The sequence below is a fragment of the Carettochelys insculpta genome, chromosome 5 (assembly GCF_033958435.1).
Source record: "Carettochelys insculpta isolate YL-2023 chromosome 5, ASM3395843v1, whole genome shotgun sequence".
NCBI lineage: Eukaryota > Metazoa > Chordata > Testudines > Carettochelyidae > Carettochelys > Carettochelys insculpta.
In genome coordinates, this window is record NC_134141.1 from 88,267,875 (window position 1) to 88,290,878 (window position 23,004).

General features: G+C 41.4%; 1 protein-coding gene across 4 annotated transcripts; it reads right to left on the minus strand.

Moving 5' to 3' along the window:
- Positions 1-4,733: 4,733 nt before the first annotated feature.
- Positions 4,734-23,000, minus strand: MTX3 (metaxin 3). Of its 4 annotated transcripts, XM_074995475.1 has the most exons (10): positions 22,890-22,952; positions 21,152-21,221; positions 20,620-20,732; positions 19,296-19,372; positions 17,371-17,463; positions 12,829-13,011; positions 12,596-12,672; positions 11,454-11,611; positions 9,613-9,701; positions 4,734-6,767 (listed from the first exon to the last, which is right to left on the minus strand). In XM_074995475.1, the coding sequence occupies exons 3-10, from the start codon at positions 20,717-20,719 to the stop codon at positions 6,657-6,659; spliced, it is 888 nt and encodes a 295-aa protein (XP_074851576.1). In that variant the 5' UTR covers positions 20,720-20,732; positions 21,152-21,221; positions 22,890-22,952; the 3' UTR covers positions 4,734-6,656. The 4 variants fall into 4 exon arrangements, with proteins under 4 accessions (XP_074851576.1, XP_074851575.1, XP_074851577.1 ...); XM_074995474.1 differs by lacking the exon at positions 20,620-20,732 and having other exon boundaries at positions 22,890-22,998; XM_074995476.1 differs by lacking the exons at positions 12,829-13,011; positions 20,620-20,732 and having other exon boundaries at positions 22,890-23,000.
- Positions 23,001-23,004: the final 4 nt, after the last annotated feature.

Below are 23,004 nucleotides of genomic sequence, written 5' to 3' on the forward strand. Positions count from 1 at the left end.
TCAGGATGCTACACTCCAGAAGGCCCTGGGTGACATGCCTGTTGTCTCCTACAGACAACCTCCCAACCTCATGAGGATCCTCACTAACAGCCACAGTCTATACCCCAGGAACACCAGTCCTGGAACCTTTCCCTGCAACAAAGCCTGCTGCCAGCTTTGTCCACATATCTTCTCTGGAAATACCATCACTGGACCTAACCAGGTTACTCACACAGAATCATGGGCACTTTCTCATGCTCCTCTACTAACATCATATATGCTATCATGTGCCAACAATGCCCAAATGCTTTGTATATTGGACAGACTTCTAACTCCCTTAGACAAAGGGTCAACGGGCACAAAACAGACATCAAAACACTCCAGATCCACAAACCAGTTAGTCAACATTTTAATGGAATGGGGCATTCTGTCAATGACCTGAAGGTATGTGTGTTACTGAAGAGGAATTATCGCACCATTCTGGAAAGAGAAGCAGCCGAGCTGGCTTTTATATTCAAATTCGGCACATTAACACATGGTTTAAATCGTGATGGGAACTTTCTGAGTCACTATAGGGGCTCATCTGCATACTTGGCTCAATCTAATTCTTGACCTTCCCCCCAACCCTTCCACTCTCTGATTTGCTCACCTTGATTATCTTTTTCTGATTTGTCCTCCTTGCTTACTGTTTTTGGTTCTCTGTGTCTTAAATATTGAGTCTGTCCTGGTCTGGCTATGGTCTGAAGAAGTGGGTCTGTCCCACGAAAGCTCACCTAATAATCTATTTTGCTAGTCTTTAAAGTGCTACTTGACTGCTTTTTGTTTTGGTCTGTCTGAGCAATGGCTCAATACTGCAGCATGTTCAGCACTCCTGTGAGAGGCACCAGTGTTGAGAGAATTCAGCACCTCACAGAAGATGCGTAGCACCTTGCAAAATTGTTATCCAAGTCCCCAAATCAGCATTTTGCCACAAGCTTAGATTTTAAGTACATGCTAATGTGCTTTGATGTGTTGGTGTCTAAGTATAGTCTAAATCTAACCTGTCATAAATAGGTCTTAGGCAAGGTCAGTGTGTTTATCTGCTCTTTCAATAGCTTAGATCAGCAGAGCATTTTATCTACAGCAACAAGGTTTTAAATGTAAAAAAATATCTATTGGTATTATGTATGAGAAGTACTACTCTGCATGCATTCCCCTGTAATTCCAAAAATAATAAGAATGTTGAGTATATCATTATTAAGAGAGGTACATATTTTATGAGGCTGGAAGCCTATTTTAACAAAAAATATCAAATAATTTGAGTGGTTTTCTTAATACAATTCTAACCCATTTTGGCATATATGATGAAACTTTATAAAAAATGTGATTATTTATAAGAACATTGCACACTCCACTAAGATTTTCAGCAGAAATGAAGTTCATTTTAAAAGTTAGCAATTGAAGCTCTAAACAGCATATTTACAGCAGCTCATTCTTTATTATTCTAATTTTGTTTCTTTAAGATATTAAAGAGGTCCCTTTAACTAGACCAGAGAAAGTTACAGGAAAAGTTTACTTTATTTTTGTTTTTAAAAAGGACCTATATCTCCAAGCCATATTTAAATACTTTACATCCAGAATAAGCCATATACCTTAGTTCAGTGGTTCCCAACCTGCTGTCCATATTGCAGGGAGTCTGTGGAAAAAACAAAAGATAAATAAAAATGATAATAGATAAAAGAATTGGTTTTGATGGGGTGTGTGTCTGCGAATGGGTGGGGATAGTGATTGTGGGGGGTACGCAAGTGGTTTGGGGGCAGGTTACTGGGAGTCCACACTATTGAAGAGGTTGGGAACCACTACATTAGTTCACACAGAACTGCAGGGTGACTTCACTGTCCTAAGCATCAGCGAGGTAGCTGAGTTAGTCTGTATCTTCAAAAACAACAGGAAGTCCTGTGGCTTCTTATAGACTAACAGATATTTTGGAGCATAAGCTTTCATGGGCAAAGACCCACATCTGGTGGGCACCTTCAGGGAGCTCCTGGCCTGGCTGCCCCCTCCTGCTGGAGCCCCCACCTGCCAGCTCCACTGGGTAAGCCCCAGCTGGGGCAGATCTCCCATCTGGGGCAGATCCCCAGCCCTACCTCCCTGTACCCTCACAGCCCCACTGGGGAGCCTGGACTGGTGGGGCACAGATCCCAGGGCTGGCGTGGGCCGAGGACCTCCACCCCTGTCCTGCGGTAAGGGCCCCCATGCAGCCCACCCATGTCCCCCTCCTCCTGTATATAGTTCACCCTCCCACACCAGTATATGGTTTGCCCCCCTCCCACCTGTACATAGGAGTATGATAATGTTTGGCATAGTTTGAAAAAAATTCTTTTGCTGTGTTGAATGATAACAGTTTATGTCACCTGTATCGCTGTGTACTGGGTGAGGAGGGTGGTATGCTGAAGGTTGGGGACAGTGTGCGGGGTGGGGGGGCAGGGTGAGGCGCTGCATGCAGGAGGTGGCGATGGGGTGGAGGGTCGTGTGTGGTGGACCTACTGCTATGGCTGGGGCTGTGCTCACTGGGGTGCCTGGTCGAAATAGTAGTACAGGGCCTCCTGGATGCAGACCCTGTCTTGGTGGGCCTGGAGGCTAGGGGCAGCAACCAGCTGGGAGTAGCCTGTGCCAGCCTCGGCCGCCCACCCCTGTACAAAGGCCTCTCCCTTACTCTCCACAATATTATGGAGTGTGCAGCAGGTACCTACCACATGGGGGCCATTGAGGATGCCCAACTTCAGGAGTGATAGAAGGCAGCACTACCAGCTGAAGGTTTGCTCATGCAGTGGGTATATGAGGCCTGTTGGGGGCTCCAATGCAATTCAGAAACCTGAGTGCAGCGAAGCCCACAGTGTCCACAACCAGGTCCCTGATGTGGACCACCTTCTGGAGGAGCATCATGTTGAGGGCACACACTACCTGGGGGGGGGGGCAGGGAGACATGCATCCATGAGGGTGTGCAGGGTGTGCCAGGCCCTGGCTCCCCCCACCTTCCCAGTGGATATGTGGCCTGGCCCTACTTACCTCCATCATGATGGTCCCAACTATGGCCTTGCCCACACCAAATTGGTGTCTCACTGAGTGGTAGCTGTCCGGAGTGGCCAGCCTCCAGGCAGCGAGCATGCCCCTCTTCTCCATGGGGCAGGTGTGCCACATCTGGGTGTCTTCACATCTCAGTGCACTCCATGGGACAGCCACTGGCAGAGATCCATCAATTTCTGCTGCCATATCTGGAAATTCCGGAGCCACCAGTCATCATCCCACTCCCCACCCCCTGACCAAGTGCTCCCACCAGTCAGAGTTCCAGAGCCAGTGGAGCACCTGAGGGGGGGGCGGGGGGGGGGCACCAAAGCACCTGAGGATCTGGGGCATCCCTGGCTGCCCCTGGTGTGGCCAGCACTGCTGTGGCCAACAGGGTGACCACTCCTCAGGGGGTAGCACAGGCAGGGTTTCCTGCTGCTGCTGGTTCCCACTCTGTCCTGCAGGCACTTTGTCTGTAGGGCTGGTAGCAGCTCTGCAAGCCTTGTGCTGTGCAGGGTAGGGGTGTTAGGGAGGGGCCCTTTAAAGGGGAGGCCAGCTGTGACCCTGGAAAGGCTTGTCTGCTATGAAGACCCAGCTGTGACATTTCCTCAACCCTTCTTTTGAAAGAGGATGTGGGTACGTGTATACCCTCTTTCAAAGGGTGGATGGCACCGGCACCAGCCCCAGCCTGTATGTAGAGGCTCCCCTTCAAAAGAGCATGTTTCAGCTACTTTCTTTTGAATGCCACCCTTTCAAGAGAGCACACTAGTGCAGATGTAGCTAGTATGTCTGTCTTCATACCAGAGGTTAAGATTTCCACATGAAGGTGGTTATGTTAATATTGCATAAATATTGGTCTGCACAAAAGACAGTCATATGGCCACTGACTTGAATGAGTAGTCACTAAATAAAATCCCTTAATACTAACTAATTGGTAGATTATGACTAAATCTGGCTTGATTCTAGTCTGGCCAAAGGTGCTTTCAACAACAAAATAGTACTCAGCTTTCATCCAAGTGGAGGAAATCTAGATAACATATTTAATACTGGAAGATTTACCCAGCCCTGTTAGGCTCCTTCAGGACAGGGGATGCAGGAGATAGGGTTGACAGCGAGGAAAGGCTCAAGGTAGGGGACCAGGCATGTGGGAGGTGCAAAAGTCAGGGTTGGGAGGAGAAGAGGTTCAGGGGAGGAGGTGGGGGTGCAGGAGTCAGGACAGGGTGTTGGGTGGGCTGAGGGCAAAGGGGGAGAGAACTAAGGGCAGGGCATGCAGAATTCAGGGCAGATGGTGGGAGACACGGGGGTACAGGAGTCCAGGCAGAGGGTGGTGGGGGGGAGGTGTGGCTGGGTGGACTGGTTGCGGTCCTGCTGCCCAGGTGGCAGCTGCTCTCCAGGGCTGTCTGGAATGGTGGGAGAGCATGCATCCTGGCCAGCAGCTGCTTCCTGGGGTGGTATGCTTGCTGTCCCCCGTGCTCATTCTGGAGTATAACTACCCATTATCAGAGCCCTCCCTTTCAAGAGAAGCAGATCACAGACACGTCCCGTTATCCTGGTACAAGCAAGCCCTTACCTTGCTTTAGGTTATGGTAAGAGGAAGCTGCATATCAAATTGGTAGTCCTACTTGCCATTTAAGAGGAATTCTTGAACAAACAGTCTCTTGCCCCCCTGCCCCCCCAGCAAAATATACAGTAGGTAAAAATAAAATTATTAGAAGAAGTTTATTTAAATTTAAACAATATATGATGTAATATCATGGTCCTTTTTATTCTAGAAACTGAAAATTAAGCTTCTTTTCCATCACTCTGTAGAAGTGTTTTATAGCTCATATGCAAACCCCTCCATAGGAAATTTCACCTCAAATATAAACTTTTAGTTCTGGATAAGAAGTGCTTCAAAAGCCCCTTTAATTTCAAAGCAAGAGCACAACTATTTTTACAAAATAAGGTTTTAAAGGGCAAACATACAGATTCAGAAAACAGACTAACCAAGTTATACTTTAATTCACCAATTAACATGTCTGTTAGATTATGAAAGAACTTCAGAGAAATTATGCAACATGACCTCATTCTAAATCCCCTGTCAAACTTCAGACAGTAAAAATTTTCAAAACATTTAACAACTGTAGGGGTGTACATGAAAGTTATTTTATTCAATTATTGTGTGTGGTTTCAGTAAGTCTCAAATTGCTAAAACAAACATTTTAGAAATAGCATGAAGCAAAGTTTATTTCCATGTATCCACTGGAGACCCAGCTTTTTATTTATAAATAAGATATATTAAATTTAAAATTGCATTCCTTGCTGATAAAGTAATATTCCAAAAGTCAGTATTTACACAATCCAGACTTGTCTGTATAAATAGTTCATCTACATATACTGAACATTGCAAAAATTGAGAGGAAAAATGTCAAGAGACTTCTTAGTTTGACTTGGCAAATACAGTTAGTCGTAATCTTGCACATACTCATTCAGATCATCTCTCTAACATTAAATCTTGAATTAACACTTGACAAAAGGCAGCTCTCATTTTGACTGAGCACCTTTAGTAATCGGATATCATTAATAAAGCATCTGTTGACATGTCAACATTTTAGAACTACCTGATTTCTACAAATGACTCTGCTGCTAAGAGGGAATATAATTTTACAAGTCTCTCTGTTAAGAAATCAATGAAGAATATATTCTGAAAAAATCTATTGTAATTTGCAGTGTGACAATCACAAGGATTTGATAATCACAGAATAAGATTAGATGGCTTTCATTTTAGTGTGAATTACAGTGCTCCTGAAAGTCAGACTCTCATAACTGGTTGGAGACTGGCCAAGCGTATAAAGTACAAAGGCCTGTGCAAGCTTCTTCGCACAACCCTAAACAACGTGCTTAAATCCAGACCAGCAAGTCTGGTCTTTTACCTTTTTTGACTCAATGCTTCTAATCTTTCTGCTGTACTTTGTGGCCTGATTCTGTAGCCAGGCTATCCAGTAAGCTTATGAAACCTGTCTGACCTCAGTAAAGGTTCAGAGGTGATGTTCTAGTACATTTGGTCACTATGTCTCCTAGAAGTGCAATATGACATCTAAAATATACACATTCTTAAATATAAGACATACACAATACATTATTTATTAAATTACATTAAAATGGGAAACATCCCTCACTGCTTCAGTTCATCTGTCATCACAGACAATCTTTAATTGTGACATTGTTCACCATTTTAGAACTGAATTTGGTAATCTGCTAAAACCTAGAAAAATGCTAGAAATGATGATTGAGTAGCCACGCCAGTGTACAGCAACCTCATCAACCTAGAATATGGTTACCATAAAACCCAAAATCTTACAAGTAAAATGAAATTTCAGTCAACAAATGTGCTAGCCTCAGAGGCAGAAATCTGAAGAAGTTAAGGCAATTTCATACAGTACATTGTTTAAGAATTCACTCTATCCTCAACTTAGTGCATAGTCAAACAAGACTATACATTTTCCTATAGGAATAGGGACAACGTGGGATGTTTTATTGGTTTTATACAATATTAAGTGATTCATCCCCTTGTCAGACCACATTTATGTAGAGAATTACTGTGAAGTTCAGATTATTTGAAGGCAAACATATATACATGGCAACACAGGCTTTCAGGGTGACAAGCGATTCAGTGAGCTGCTTTCTTCTCCTGTCACAGTAAGTTTGAGCATTGTCAGCTTCCGTGGAGGATGTTGAGGGCTCTTACGAAGGTTATCATCCATCTGCAGGAAACAAAATGGAAGCTGAAAATGGCATATAGAACACAGATGCATGCCTGAAGCTTGCATATTGGGTTCCAGTCATGAATGTTCATGTAAGATGTCTCACCCTGCAAATTTCTGCTCTCACCTCTGGTCAAAAAGAGTGCTTTGGTCCCTAAACGCCTGCTTGTGCTTGCGATTGCTATTTATACCATGGCAGATATAATATAGATGGTTCTGTGGGCCATTCTTTGAATCATCTGCCTGGGAGCATGGAGAGAATGGTGTGGCTCAACACGCTCCAAGGAAACTTATGTATCAGCTTTATGACAACCAAATTCTGCTGGCTCAAAAGTCATAAAGATGACAAATTCAGCTGGTGCATTATGCTCAGCACCAGAAGCAGCCTTCAGCACCTTGCAGAATTGAACCCTTTAATTTCAGAAGCGTGCAGAGGAGTTGGGGGAATTTCAATTAGCTAATGATTTATAAAATGTATAGTTAAGAGCATAAGATATTTTCAAAGACACATTAAAAGCAATCTCAATAAAATGATTTTAACTTCCCAGAAGAAATAAACAGACTTTAAAACACTCCAAAGAACAGTGAATAAAATTCAGCAAATATGTTACCATCAATAGCAATGCTCAAAATTCTCTACATTATTCATGAACAACCATTTGGAACACTGATATTTTTATTTGAAAATTATTTTTAGTCACATCTGGGTAGCATTTTTAGTGATTTAAATGCTTAATGTCCTCTAATATTTTCCCCTATAATTTAGTGCTTAAGAAAAGTTCTGGAAACCATGGAAACAAGTACAGGACAGACTGCAGGATTTCTAACATACTCGTGGATTAAAAATACAGAATGAGTAGGAGAAAGAAGGAATGTTTCTGAATAGACTCATATGGATTAAAAATACAGAAAGAGTAGGGGAAAGAAGGAATGCTCCTATACAGAGGATAACAAGTAGTTACATGGAAGACACTTAGGCTACGTCCGTACTAGAGGCTTTTGACAACACCCATGGAGCATCCACACTAAAAATGCAGTCTATCAACATACTGTCATTTTTGTCAACAGCCTTCTGCTTCTCTCCCATGAGGCAGAATGCCTTTCTTGACAGATTCTGTTGACAGCAAAGCCATGTGGATGATCTGGGGGGCCCTCCATTGACAGAGAGGATCCCCCGGGTCACTGGGCAGCCCTGTCTGCTGTGCTTCCAATTGGCTGTTCTGTCAAGAGAGGAGCCAGGTAGCGTGGCCGCGCTTTGCTGGCAGAGTGGATGGACAGAGCAATCTGCTTTCATGTGTGGCGGCAATCTGTCGACAGAAGTTTTGTGGAAAGACCTCTTCCAGCAGCAACTTCTGTTGACAGATCACTCTAGTGTAGACATAGGCTTAAGGTCTTCAAATTGAGGGGAATACAATTTAAATAGATGTCCACAGGGAGCACATTCCACATCTTAGGGGGCACCATGAATAAACAGTTAGCTGCTGTTTTAAGCAGTGATTAAAGAAACCATAACAACAACAGGGGTAGTCTTAGACTGTAGTAGATCTGATGTTATGGGCATGCTGAGATTGCCAAGACTAGTCACAAAACCCTCTGAATAGTCAAATTGGAAGGACTTTCAGTTTCTAGTACAGACATGGATTATTTGAACTGCAGACCTAACAGTGAAAAACTGCTTCTCTAGTTACCAGTTCCTTTTTCAGGGAGAACATAGTCTAGATTATTCACATGGGCACCATTAACCAAATTCTGCTAGTTACCAGCATTTATTCAAAAGAAAACTGCTGACGCAAGCCTTTGGAAGATGACAAGATCTGAGGCAAGGACTGCGTATTTTATGTGTGTACAGAGACTAACACAGAACTTTGATCCAGGAATGAGGATCAACAGGACCTTGATCCAGGAATGAAGCCTGTAGGTGCTACTGCAATGCAAATAATACATATTCCTATTAACATGTTCCTTCCAACATTTGAATACATAGTATTCCTTCGTCAACAGTACTGCTCTGAATACAATAAATACAGAGAGGTAGCTGTGTTAATGTGTATCACAAAACAAAACAGCAGTCTTGTAGTATTTTAAAGACTAACAAAATTATTTATTAAAGTGATGATTTTTGTGGGACAGACCCACTTCTTCAGATCTGGAAATTCCAGATCTAAAGAACTGGGTCTGTCTCATGAAAGCTCGTCACTTAATAAATCATTTTGTTTGTCTTTAAAGTGCTACAGGACAATAAATACAGTTACTTTGGGAAGAACCACAATCTGTTACTGGCTTATTTGGAATAATGGCATTATGTTAATGTTTTTCTATGTACATTACATTCCTTATTTCTTTACTAAGGAGTTAAGAATTACAGTTACGATTACTTAGGGCAAGTCTACAGTACAGAATTAAGTCAACCTAATTTACACCAACATACATCCACCACAGTAAATGAATCAGTTTAATGTCTCCATACAACGCTCCTTGTATCAGCAGTGTCATCCTCACTTTGAGCACTTGCACCAATTTAACTGTCACTGTGTGGCATTATGGGACAGGTTCTGAAAGGCAGCAACAGTTAAGGCATGCAATGCAGTGTCGTCACTGACACTGTGCTGTCCTAACTATATTGATTAAAGTGCTATGCCTCTCACAGAGGTGTAGTTAGAAAGTCGATGTAGTGGGTGAATTACATTGGTGGGAGCTACATTTTCATGTAGATTTTTACAGCGTTAGGCAGCTTATGTTGACCTAACATTGACATACCTCTGTAGTATAGACCAGAATGCAAGAATAGTAAGAACACAATAAAGTCACAAGAACTAATGGAGCATAAAGACTGAAGAAAAATAACCTTTTCAATCAAGTTGGATTCCTTATTTACAAGCTGTGTGAGTTTCTGTAGATTTGCATCTACTGTGTCCTGTCCAGATGGAGAGAAGCCTGAAGTACCAAAGCAGAGAGAAATTTAGAAGAGCTTTATAAGCCTCTGACAAAGCTTTTTGGACAGAAAGATCATACAGTTTTTCATCTCTATAAGTAGAGAATAATACTTTGTATAAAGAAGTAATAAACACTTCGCATAACGAACAATGTTGTAGCCTTCAGTTGTTTCCAAACTGAACTCCTCTATAGATAGAGGTAGACCCTGCTATTTCACGGCATGCTTTAAAGGCAAGAATTGAGTGGTTCTCAACCCTTTACAAACTATGTGCCATGTTACAACAATGGAAAGTTTCATGATCTCCCCACTCCCTATAGCCATAAAGCAGACAGAAGGACCATTTGCACAGAAGTTTGACAGCAAAGTTAAAGCTGTCAGATTTACAACCATCAAACTCTTAGGGCTTGTCTTCATCACCTCACTAAGTCAGCACTGCTGCACTGATGTAGCATGTCTAATGAAGATGCGCTATATCCATGGGTGATCACTCTCCCATAGACACAATTACTCAACTCAATAAGAGGAGGAAGTCAGTGGGAAAACATCTTCTGCCAACACAGTGCAGTGCAAATACCACTCTAAGTTATTGTGAGTTACACTGCTGGGGGGCAGTTTTTTCACACTCCTGAGTGATGTTACATCAACTTAAGCGGCAGTGTAGACAAGTCCTTCAAAATAGAATACAAATCTTAACTTATCCTAAGCAATTGAGGAGCTATGTATTCAACTCTTCTCCTTTCCCCACCCCACCCCATTGCATGTTGGCAAGTCATTAGATATTTTTGGTATGATTTCTAGATAGGCTAGACAAGATTATTCTTATAAAAACTGTATCCATTTCCTTCCCAGGATATATTCCATGCCTTCTACCCCATCCCCCACAATACTATGCCAGCTAGCAAATCTGAAGAGAGATAATATCAGTCTAGCTTTTTGAGGGTTTGTCAGCTCTGTGCTTACATCTACATCCTAACATGAAATGCTGGTGTACTGATGTCTCAGGCTGAATTACTTGCAGGACTGAACCTGAGATGTTTGGATCTAAGAGCATGAACCTTTCCTGCTTAAGTTAAAGGATTAGATCCATACATCCATGGATAGGGAAGTAGCAAACAAACCTCTTACAAGAGCTAGTCACGAGAAGACGGATAAAAAGAGCCACACTACAGGTCTCGGCATGACAAACACAGATAAGCTGTTTTCTACAAAAGAAGCATAAACCTGACCGGAGAAGGGACAGATTCTAAATACAGAAGGAAAAACTGGTAATTAAGAGCCAAGTGCTGTCATCCTTTATTTAGCAAAATCTGCCCCAATTTTGGTGGGAGACATGCTCAAAGATGGCTGTAGAGACTTCAAGTTATCTTCTTAACCCAAAAGGAGATGTCTGTTTAGGCTGAGGGAACAAAGATGAAGAAAAGGAACAATCCGGTTTCTTGGTTTCAGACAGAACAAAATGTAGATTTATTCCCTTTCCAAATAATATACAACAACAGAACGTGGCAGGAGAATCAACTTACATATGTTAAACAAGTGCTATTGTCACTTGCTGTTCAAAAGCATTACTTTATACTACTATACTATCTGAGAACTGATTATGACTTAATTTCTTCTCCACAACCTCAATATGAAAAACTACAAGCCAAAATTGTAATTTTCTAACCTACTAATACAGGTTCAATCTAACACCCAATGGAAAGAGGCATCCTTTTGAATATACATGTCAAAGAGGAAAGACAAACATTGCTTACCTGTAACATTAAGTCTAAAGTAGCTACTCAAGATGTCATCACAGAAGCGACACAAATTGGAAAGCTGCTTCAAGTGCTCTTGTAATTGGACTTTAGGAAAGTGCACTTTATAAAGAGGTGCAAGAAAACCAAATACAAAAGCATCCAAAGTTGTAGGCCTATAGAGAAGTAAAGACAGACAAAACATTAACAAGGCACCCATAAACCACTGTCTGAACACACAATAAGAAAATGCAAAGCACAATTTAACCAATTATTCTGGGATTCAGCATACCAAATTTAAATATCTTGTTAAAAGTGGCCATCACCAGCAAAAGATACATAAATACCAAATATTGGGTGCATTTGTACTGACTTTGGAGCTTCTGAATTTGACAAGTTCTGACAAGCAGCATAATTTCAGAAATAAAATTCAGCCCAGCTTCAATGTATGCTGTGTGCTGAAGTCATACTGCAAGCCATTCCTTTCACCATCTCTAGAACAGTCTGATATTCAGTGCAGACGCCACGTAAACAAACTTCATGCAGGTAAACAGGATCTGTTCCCAGGGCATAAAGCACAAGTACGTCCAAACACACAGCATAAGTAGAAGTATCCAACAGCTAACTAAGTGCGTGTGTGAGGACCGCTGCATTGATTTAGATAACCACTGCATCTCTGACCTTCCCTTTCCCAGCTTCCAAATCCCCCAGAACTGATTTGGAAAGAACTACGGAACTAGCACATGAGATATCCACCTGCACAGCAGGTCTCCTGCAGATGTACTATACTTAGGGCCTTCCATAACTGGGGATGTGGCCAAAACTGGGAGTTTGCTACAGTGAAATGTGGATGGGCATGGTTTTAAGTATCTTGTACAAGTAATGGCCATCACCAGCAAAAGATATATAAACAAGTGGAAAACGCACTGAAGGTTCTAGTGAAACTATCATTTTTGGTTCCTCAAGACCCCTATCTGAACAGACTATGACAGTGAAATACTATGTTTTTTATAACATACACATTTCTCTTAAAATCTGATCTTCAAAGATAAATGTTAAAAAAAACCTATGAGGGAGCAGTACAACACATTCTTGAAATTATCAATAATGTCAAAGTATGCACTGAGTGAATTATCAATCATAAAAAGGTTTACACTCACGTATTTCCAAAGAAAAACTGAGATGTTCCCAATCTGTTTGATAGAAGATTTAGGCACTCCTTGGCATCCCTATATATCTAACAAGAGAAAAATTTACCTAAGAGCAATAAAAAGCAGGAAGACTAGTTTGCAGAACAGCTTTAGTCATCACACAACATGTAAGTCTCCATTTCAGTTCTTCCCCTTGTCAGTACCAAATTTGTGACCTAAGTTACTCAAAACACAAAACATACCAGTGCTTCCACTTCACTTAGACTGTATAGAGGCGGCTCCCCCTTTGTCAGAAGGATCCTGTTAAGTGCTTCCCTGGACATCTTCCCAGGTAGATACAAACTCAGTGGAAATGGAATCCTTGAAGCAAACAATGGCTTTGTCACACTACAGTAATTTTCAGTCTCGACCCAGAATGTGTGCAGCTGTATCAACATAGTGAAGAACATGAGCAAGAGTTATCAGAAAGGCTAATGAAACCATTGTGCTTCTTTTCATACAGACAGTGTAAGGTTCTCTTTCACACAAGCAGGAATTTTCATAGCATTAAAAAAAAGCAAGCAGGCTCATTACTACATTGTATTCCCATGCTCAAGCATTATGATACAATTAAGGCTGTACCTAAATTCCTATTCAATTAAGGCATTAGGACATTGTAGTTGATGCAGAAACTCCGCCATGAAGCCACTGCCAGTCCCAAGCCTGGATGAAGGAGGAGGGTTGGTCAGATGTGTGTTGATGCGCTGACTGCCAAACAACAATATGAATGAAATCCAATGCCAGTACAACCAAATGTTAAAAAAATGCCGGCTCGGATGTCGCCCGGATAAACAAGGTCCGCGATACCAATTGAGCAATCAGGGTTAGAAGAACTGAAAGAGATTTCCCCCGAGCATCAAGAGCGAGACCGATATTTCGAAGCAGGAAGTAGAAAAAGCAATGAAACAGCTAAAGAACAACAAGAGCCCTGGAAATGATTAAGATCACGGGAGAGATGATCAAATACGGCGGAGAAAGCATGATTCAGGAAATACACCAACTATGTAATACAGCATGGAAAAAAGGGAATGTGCCTAAGGAATGGACAAGATCTGTGCTAGTGACAATACCCAAGAAAGGATGTACATTGGAGTGCAACAACTACAGAATGACTGCCCTAACAAGTCATCTAGGTAAGGTGCTGATGATGATACTGATTGAGAGATTAAGATCACAGATAGAAGAACATATAGCAGAAGAGCAAGCGGGGTTCAGAAAAGATAGAAGTACCATACAGCAGATATTGGCACTGAGACTAATAGCGGAGAAAGCTCGACGAAAGAACAAGAACGTATACACTTGCTTCGTCGATTTTCAAGAGACATTTGATGGTATAGATCAGAAGGTGACTTGGGTGGTGTTGGAGTCATACGGAGTGGGTAGCAGACCGATACAGCTGTTGAAGGATATCAGTGATAATGCAGAGGCAGCGGTGAGAACATGCAGGGAGTTGGGAAGTTGGTTTAAAACCACGTAGAGGTACGAGACAAGGATATCCAACATTGCCAAGTATCTTCATTGCATATCTGGAGAGAGAGATGGACAAGATCAAGGAAGAGGCAGAAGGGATATCTGTGCACGGGAAAAGAATTAACAGCTTGAGGTTCGCAGATGATATAGTTATCACTGAGGAAGATGAGAAGCTAGTGAAAACGGCACAGGTGTTAAAGAAGGAAAGTGGTATGGACTGATTATGAACATCGATAAAACAAAAACAATGGTATTTGGAGATAAGGAAATAGGAAGGAAGATCAGAGTCGATGGTATTAAACTAGAAAATGTAGAGAAGTTCACATATCTAGGGAACAAAATGTAGGATCTAGACTGTAAGAAGCAAATAGCAACTAGAATAGCGAACAAGAGTGAGCTTGAAAGTGATGGATAACATCTGGAAAAGCAGAGCAATTAGCTTAAGAATGAAGCTGAGTGTCTTGAAAATGTGTGTATTCAGCAGCATGTTGTATGGATGCGAGACATGGGTGATAACAAAAGATTTGAAAACAAGAATATTGGTGTTTGAAGAGTTGTTATAGAAAGATTCTGAGAATAGAATGGCTGCAGAAGGTCACCAATGAAGTATATAGAAAGATACAGCCGAAAGAGAACCTGCTGCAGAAGGTTATAAAACGGAAGCTACAACTATTTGGACATATTTGCAGAATGAACAACGAACAAAAAAAATCAAGACCCTAGTATTTGCATAATGGACGGTTTGAACAAGAGAGGCAGATCCCACAGAAAATGGATAGATGATATAGTAGATTGGTGTAGAGCTAGCCTATAGAAACTAAGCCACTCTGCACTGGACAGGGAAAGATGGAAGGAAATAGTGAGAGAGGCATCAGACACCAATGGGCACTGAGCCCACAGTTACTGATGATGATGAGTTGATGCAGAACATTCAAAATAAAAGTTCTAAATAAATCCATGACCAATCTGATAGCTCTTTCACTCATCTTATGGTGCTCTATCACTATAATAGGAAAAAGATTATACACTATCACCTTCAATAAGGAAAAAAATGAGAAGCTGGGTTTAAGATAGCTGTGTAACTAAGTGGAAGGAGGGAAACATTTGTGCTCGTTGCTCTCAGGGCTGTAGGTTAAGAGGCTTGGTTAGAATCACAGCATCTGTTTATGAGATTTGGTCAACCTGTAGTATGGTAAGTAATGGCTTTTTCCTATACAAGTTGGAGCCAAAGCCAAGCATCTCCAATATATAGGTAATCCTAGCAGCTACAGATATCTACAGCTTTATTGTAACTCACAAAATATTGGTACAAAAAGCAGTCAAGTAGCACTTTAAAGACTAGCAAAATAGTTTATTAGGTGAGCTTTCGTGGGACAGACCGACTTCTTCAGACCATATCCAAACCAGAACAGACTCAATATTTAAGACACAGAGAACCAAAAACAGTAAACAGTAAGTTTTTGGTTCTCTGTGTCTTAAATATTGAGTCTGTTCTGGTCTGGCTGTGGTCTGAAGAAGTGGGTCTGTCCCACGAAAGCTCACCTAATAAACTATTTTGCTAGTCTTTACAGTGCTACTTGACTGCTTTTTGTTTTGGTAGTGTATAGACTAGCACGGCTTACTCTCTGTTACTATTCAAAATATTGGTGAGGGCTTTGTGGCCTATAGTAGATCTGACTGAGGCACAGAAATTACTGGTGGATTATTACAACATGGATATTAATACAGAGTCAGAGTTAAAGTTATTTGAATGTGCAGGCTTTCACATTTTAAATAAGTGCAAGACTCCCAACGTTCAAATGCAACTGATACCTATTTAGAGTGCAAACTGTATCTTAAAGCAGTATTCATCTGAGAATTTCCCAGAATTTCCTCAGAAAAAATATCTAAATCTCATGAAAGTTTGCTAAGGATAGTAACTTTGCTCATAGAAACATCTGTTGTTCAAGTTCTAGATGTGATGTCCAAGGAATACCAATTAATAAACATATGACAGCGCAGCCTTTCAATCAAATACTCTAGTGGCACACGTATAATTTCTCTTAAACTTGGCTAGTTCAGCTGAGGGTATTTGCAGACTCTGCCGGAGCATCTTTATACCAGCATACCTTGAATATTTCCAAAAATCCATTATATAGAATGACAGTTATCCCCTGATATTTAAAAAAAAATTTAGGAATGCCCAATCTCATTCAGAATTTTTAAACAAAACAAATCTGAAATGTCCAGTTGACACATTCTGGGGCACCACCAATATTCCCACTAATCTCTTCCATCCACATGTGGATTTTTTCTATCCAGGTGCAGAACACCAAGAGAAACACAAAACCTAGCTGTGACTATTCTGCTAGTCAGCTGTGCACCATCAGAATTTCTCCTGACTGGTAGGGTGACCATATCTCCCATGGCCACACAGGGGATTGGGGCGCTCCCCCTCCTCCTTCCCCGAGCCTCGTGGAAGTGGCCAGGACGGAGCAGCCAGGCACTCCCCATCCCCCAGGCCTTGGGGAAGGGGAAAGTAGCTAACCTGCCAGCTCCCTCTCTTCCAGTGAGCATGTACTGATGCACAGTACATGCTCTCCGGCAGGCAGCTGCACCTGCACAGCAAATACGGGACAGTTATTCCCTTTTATAAAATAAGTCGGGACGCCTTTTTGGCATCCCGTAAGTAGGACAAATGGTCACCCAACTGAGTGGCCGCACAAAGAGCACAGTTTACATGGTACAGTGTGTGCATCAGTAATGAGTTCTGTCACTGGCTGTCCTGGTGGATGACTTCAGGGGGTGATGAACCAGAAGGGAACAATCTGGCACTCAAGAAATTGAAGAGGAAAGATCTGGGGACACTTGGGACAGCAATGACTAAGGACTGTTGGTGTCACCTTGCAGTGAACAACCAGACTGGTGGAAAGTAGGGTGAGATCTTGTGCTTATGGGCAAGCTGTTGGTGTCAGGGATCAGCACTAAAGCATCCCAAATTTACAGGGTAGATAGGGCCAGAACCCCTTATGAGTTTGTGAAATCCTCTAAACCTCACATTAATATAAGTTGTTTTTGTAATACACCAATGACCATTTCCTATAAGAATCCATTTAGGGCAATGCATGCTGCCTAATAGCTTCATAGTAATGTACAGCCAGCTCCATTTTCTGTCTGAAAGCTTTCACCACCCTGTCTCCGAAAATCCGTTTTCTTCAAAATGCCTCACATTGGGCAACCCTTAATTATTAGTCACTTTTTATCTTTACTACTAGTCGATGTTTGTAGATGCTTACCACAGCAGGAAGCAGTTTTTCCTCAAGTAGCGCAATATATGCCAGTGTGTCAGCTCCTTGTTTTGCAGACAGTTCATAATCAGCATTGTACTTCTGTTCAGTTAAAAAATACACATGCAACACACAAACTGTCACATGAAACATCTCACACAGAAAAAAGTCTCACAATTGGTGACTTCAGTAGAGTTAAACAGTTGAGAGTCAAATAACCTGCAACCTAAGAATAGAAAATGTTACCTAATGAAATTTTCTTCCTTTAAATCACCCATACTCGCTGTGCTAAACATGACCCTGCCCAAGCTCTCTACTGTTCCCAGTATCCTCAGCCTACACTAGAGAGGAAAGGCCCACAAAAATAGCCTGCTTTTAACTGCATTCCAAGAAGAAGCAGAGCAACACAGATTCAAAAAGTATAACTCAGTCCAAATACTGTACTGAACTCCTCCAAAAGATAAATCTATCAATTTTCTGTAAAACCTCATGCACTTATAGTGAAGTACAGTGTGATCCACAACACTCTTATTTGATATGTTTCAAAAGTTACTGTTTAAAAAATGTGAACACTGAGTGCTGAAGGTACATAGACCAAAATCAAGACTCAATTATACCAGCATAAATTTGAGTAATTCTACTGAAGTCAACAAGTCAGTTCCATTTAAGTCAGTTAAGATCAGAATCTGACCTTGTTGTTTAGCCTTGTAGTTCACTGCCCAAGGAAAGAAAAGAGAAATGGATATAAGTATAAACTATTGTGTCCCAGTACTGGTTTCTAGAGAAAAAGTGAGGAACTTCTCAAAGAACGTATGGCTGAGAGGTGCACAAAACGTAAACAGATACACATTTGTTCCTTTTACAAAGGTGAATTGCAACGGGTTTTATATTTTAAATGGGCCTTCTGTCCACTCTTTCAGTCATTGTAGTGTACAAAGAGGATTGGGCCTTTGTTTTATAAAAGAGACAAGTTAATGCTTTTCTTCCCAGTTTTGGAGGAAGACCTCTTGGATATTTTATGAGATGCATACCGTTAGTTTTTACACCTTAATTGGAAAGAGAGAAGGTTTGAATCTCTAATCCGTGTCTTTTCTCCAAGATGTTCCTTAGCCACTGAAGTTTAATTTTTTTGCGTGTAACACCTGTTTAACAGTGTGATTAAAAATCCTTTCCCAGCTCCAATTCTTAGATTTCACTTTCTTAATTCTTCTGATGTCATATTACTAACTGTGCAGTCATCAGACACTCTTCCAGGCTAGACAGTAACTAAATTTCTAATACCCTTTCAGGCCCTCTTTTTATAAAGGAAAAAAAAATTACAGTGCAACCCAACTCCCACCCTTTGCAAATTACTTGACATTCTAGATGTAGCTCATCAAGAGTATACATAGCCAATATTTTTCTAATGGTGCTGTTTCAGATACATTTTTATATAATGGATTAAACTAGCAAATTGTATTTTACTTTAAAAATTCTATTATTTTTAATTTGCCGTGGGGTTTTTTCAGATTGCCTAACAAAGAAAATCTGGAACCATTTCAGTGATGCACATTTTGGCAGTCTGAACATTTAATACATAACTCAGGCTGATTCAGCCTGCTCAATGAAGTTTTCATTTGTCGATTTTATACTTAAACTGTAGCAGGCTTAAGGTTAGTCCTACTTAAACAGTTAACCATGGTCCACAGTCTGCAACCTTTACTTGTGCTTGAGAGGCCATTACTTATGAGTAGTCACACTGCAGTGACCTAGCGCTACTCTGAGCAAGTGAGAGTTGCAGAATTGGGCTTTGTGTTATGAGAAACCATTTATATATGGATATTTACAGATACATAATAGGACACACATAGAAACATTACAAGGTGGAGAAAAAACAAGTTGCAAATTAAACTGAACTAAACCCAACACATCTCTTTGGTGAGTTAGACACCTACCTGCTTTCTTAAGAAGTTTAATATTTTTGCTGGCTGAGCAATAACCGTGTTTTCTGTTATCAAAACTGGCACATCTCCTAAGAAGTGAGAATTATACTGTCAACAAACATTATACCCAACACTTGCAATCTAGTTTGAAATGGGCCCTAATCCTACCAATATGAATGAACATACCTAGTTTTACACAGGGAGACTTTATTATGATTGCGTGTGTTTTCAGAACCAGTGTCATAGTAACATGAAAAAAATTAAACAAAGACAGGAACAGATCACAGCTGGACTGAAGTTAATGGGATATGCTGGATGCTGGGTACTTTTGAAAAGCAGGCTACTTGTTTAAGTACCCTAATTGTAGATACCCATTTGAACATTTCAGCCTATAAGTCTACAACTTGCACACAAAACTCATCTGTTGGCTTGTTCTCCCCATCTTTCTCCATCACTTGCTTTAACTCCCAGTTATGTCTTAACTTAAAGTAGAACTGCAATCTGATCTGAGCAGGCAGATCCCTGCACCGCTATGTAACCTCATTGACTTCAATGGGTCTCTTCCCAAGTGTGTGAGAGTTCGGTTGAACACACCAGCTTGTGGGACTGAGGTTTAAGATTGTACACTCTTTGGGACAGCCTCAGCGGTGGTCTCCAAAGAGAAACATTGCAGAGTACACGGTAAAGTCCGCACCAGCCCCCACAGGAGGGACTGACAGCCTTCTGCTCTGACTCCTGACCCAATCCCACCACAGCTGTTGCTCCGTGCCATCCAGCTCTCAACCCAGCACCAACCTGAAGTCACAGCTCCTCTCCCAAATGCTAGCCACAGCCCCAACTGCAGCTGCAGTCCCAGCTCCCAGGGAGGAGAGGCACAACCTTAAAATGTTTGGGAACCGTGGCCCACAGAGTCGATCTTACAAATTTATACAATACCTACCACAATGAGACTAGATTTGGTAGCGCCTCTATTATTGTTGTTTTGGAAAATTAGGTAAATTTCAAAATCAATCTTTATATTTACTTGTTAAAAATACAGACTTGTTGAACAAATGTGCTTAATTACCTCCTGATATACTTCACTGAAATCAAAGAGAGATACACCAGGGATTAATTTGGCCCTACAAGTCATAAAGGGCCAAGTTCTGTGTAGATATAAGTGAAACACAAACTAATCACATGACAGGTAGAAGTGGCAAATTAATTTAACTTGCACTGATTTGGTTTCTAGAAATTGCAAAAAAAAGGAGTGCAATTTACTTGCCAATGACAAAAGAAATAAACTAACAGGAGGGTCCAAAATAAAGATCTCCCTAACATCTTATCTTAAACCTACCTCTTAGCTGCATTTGCTCATACACTCTCCTTTTGATCCACCCTTGTGTAAATTTGGCATGGTTTTGGTGCAAATTATATTTCTTGACAGTTATACTCATCTTCCAGTTTCACCTAATTTAAAGGAACATTGGTAACTTGATAATTTCATTTCCATTTGAAAGTCATGTGGCTTCTATTTTTGCAAATAACCTCTAGATACACTGTGTTGAAAGATTAGGAATAAAAAGTCTTTTAACAACGCAATTTGTTTACTTTATGTGTTTGACTAAAATATAGGTATAGTCAGATTCAGTGTTTGTTGATTATTAGTTGTATCAGATTTACATTCTGATCCAGGACATATTATTTACATGCTCTAGGCAGCACCTTACTGTTTTTGGATATTCAGGCCTGACATTTACATACATGCTTATCCTCAATAATATGAACAGTCCCAATAAAATCAAATAGTTCACTTACATAAAAGTTTGGAATGCACATAAGTGCAAACATAGGCCTTCATTTTTTTTTTTTGTTTTAAGAAGTAGTACCTTTTTGAGCTCTCCATGAATTGTCGATAGCATTCACTTTCACTGGAGCACCAGAAAATCTGGCATAAGCCTGAAATAAAATTGCATTAAAATATTAGCCAGCATTTCAAAGAAAAATGTGGAAGACCTTTTTAAGAATTGTTATCACTAAGCCAAACCACTTCCGAGTACCCAAGTTACTAATGGCACACAATCTCAACTTCATTAGGCACATTAAATTTTATTAAGACAGGTGACTAACATTATTAATCCTGTTCTTGCTCTAAGTTATATTTATATTAATTGCAAAAGGTTTAGTTTAGGCAGATTCAGAAATTGGTGGTTAACTAGAATAACTTTTAAATTTCAGAATGTTTTTAGATAACTATGACAACATCAGGACATTAATGCCATGGTACGAATAGATAATATTTGTATCCAGAATGTCCAGGGAGATTGGAGTGTTTTCCCACAGGTTTTTGTATGTTACTGTTCCTGACTCAGTAACAGATTTAAAAGTAGCAGTCCTACAACATAAGAATTTCAAAAGTAAAATGGAGAGAGAAATCTCTGAGCTGCAATTCATTTGCAAATTTGACTCCATCAACCAAGGATTAAACAGAGACTGGGAGTGGCTGGCCCCTCACAAAAACAGTTTCTCTGCTCTGGATGTTCACACCTCCACGCTAGAATCTGACAACAGGCCACATCCCCCATGACTGATATGATTTGTTTTCTCCTCTCTTGACGTATATGACTGATAATGGGCCATTTCCACCCTGACTGTATATATCTTGTCAGCTGTGACCCTCCCTTTTACTGAGACCCCACTCTTTAAATACTCCTCTGAACTCCGCCCCCGCTGGCCACTCATGCATCTGATAAAGTGGGTCTCTGACCACAAAAGCTTATGCTCCAAAATATCTGTTAGTCTATAAGGTGCCACAGGACTTCTTGTTGACCTTGGAATTATGTGACCAAGCATTACTATGGGCTCCGGAGGTTAAATAAAAAACAATGTCAGCAATTCCGAATCTCCCAATTATGCAGTCTCATCTAACCAGGATCAATGAGCTCAAAGAGGCTCTGCAATGGTGTAAAAGTTCTCTAAATCAGTTCAGATTGCGGGATTAATATAGTAGCTTGTAAATATCTTAGACTGCCATTTAGGTTTAATACCAGAGAACTATATTAAAGACTGTGTGTGTTTGCAAAACCAAGGACACAGTAAGCACAAAAAAGAATTCAAAAAATGCCACACTTTTAGTTAATGGACTCTTTGCTCTTGTATCTGCTTAGAAGTGCCCCCAGCACAGACAGTGCTACCTTCCTGTAGTTGGCAGCGAATCTTGTGCCAAACTTTTATTTGTTTGGGTGCGGGGGGCGGACAACAACCACAAGTGCAGCGATCCTTGAATTACTATTGGACACCGCTGATTTAGAAGGTGCCATTCGATGTCAGGGACCCCGCAGGCAGCATTAACCTCAAACGCCAGATCACTGCCGGGGAACGGACGGGAACCACCACAGCTGAGCCGCGAGCACAGACAAGCGGCGTCCCGCTGTTCCCATCAGCGCTTGACGGGCTCTCGCCGGGGGCGCTGCAGCGGACGGGACAGGGCCGGCGGTAGCAGCGCTGCAGCGGAAACTAGTGCGCAGCGCCCAGCACCAGCTCAAGGGCAGCTGCACCTGCGCCTCTCCGACCGCCCCCAGCTCGGCGTTAGCAGCAACCATCCCGGTCCCCGACTCCGGCCGTTACCATGACAATCAAGGACTCCGTGTGCACGGACGGCAGCCCCCAGTCTCCTCCCCAGCAGCTCAGCTCCATGGGAGACGCCATCTTGTCGCGGCTCCTGTGCCCCGGAAGCGCTTTC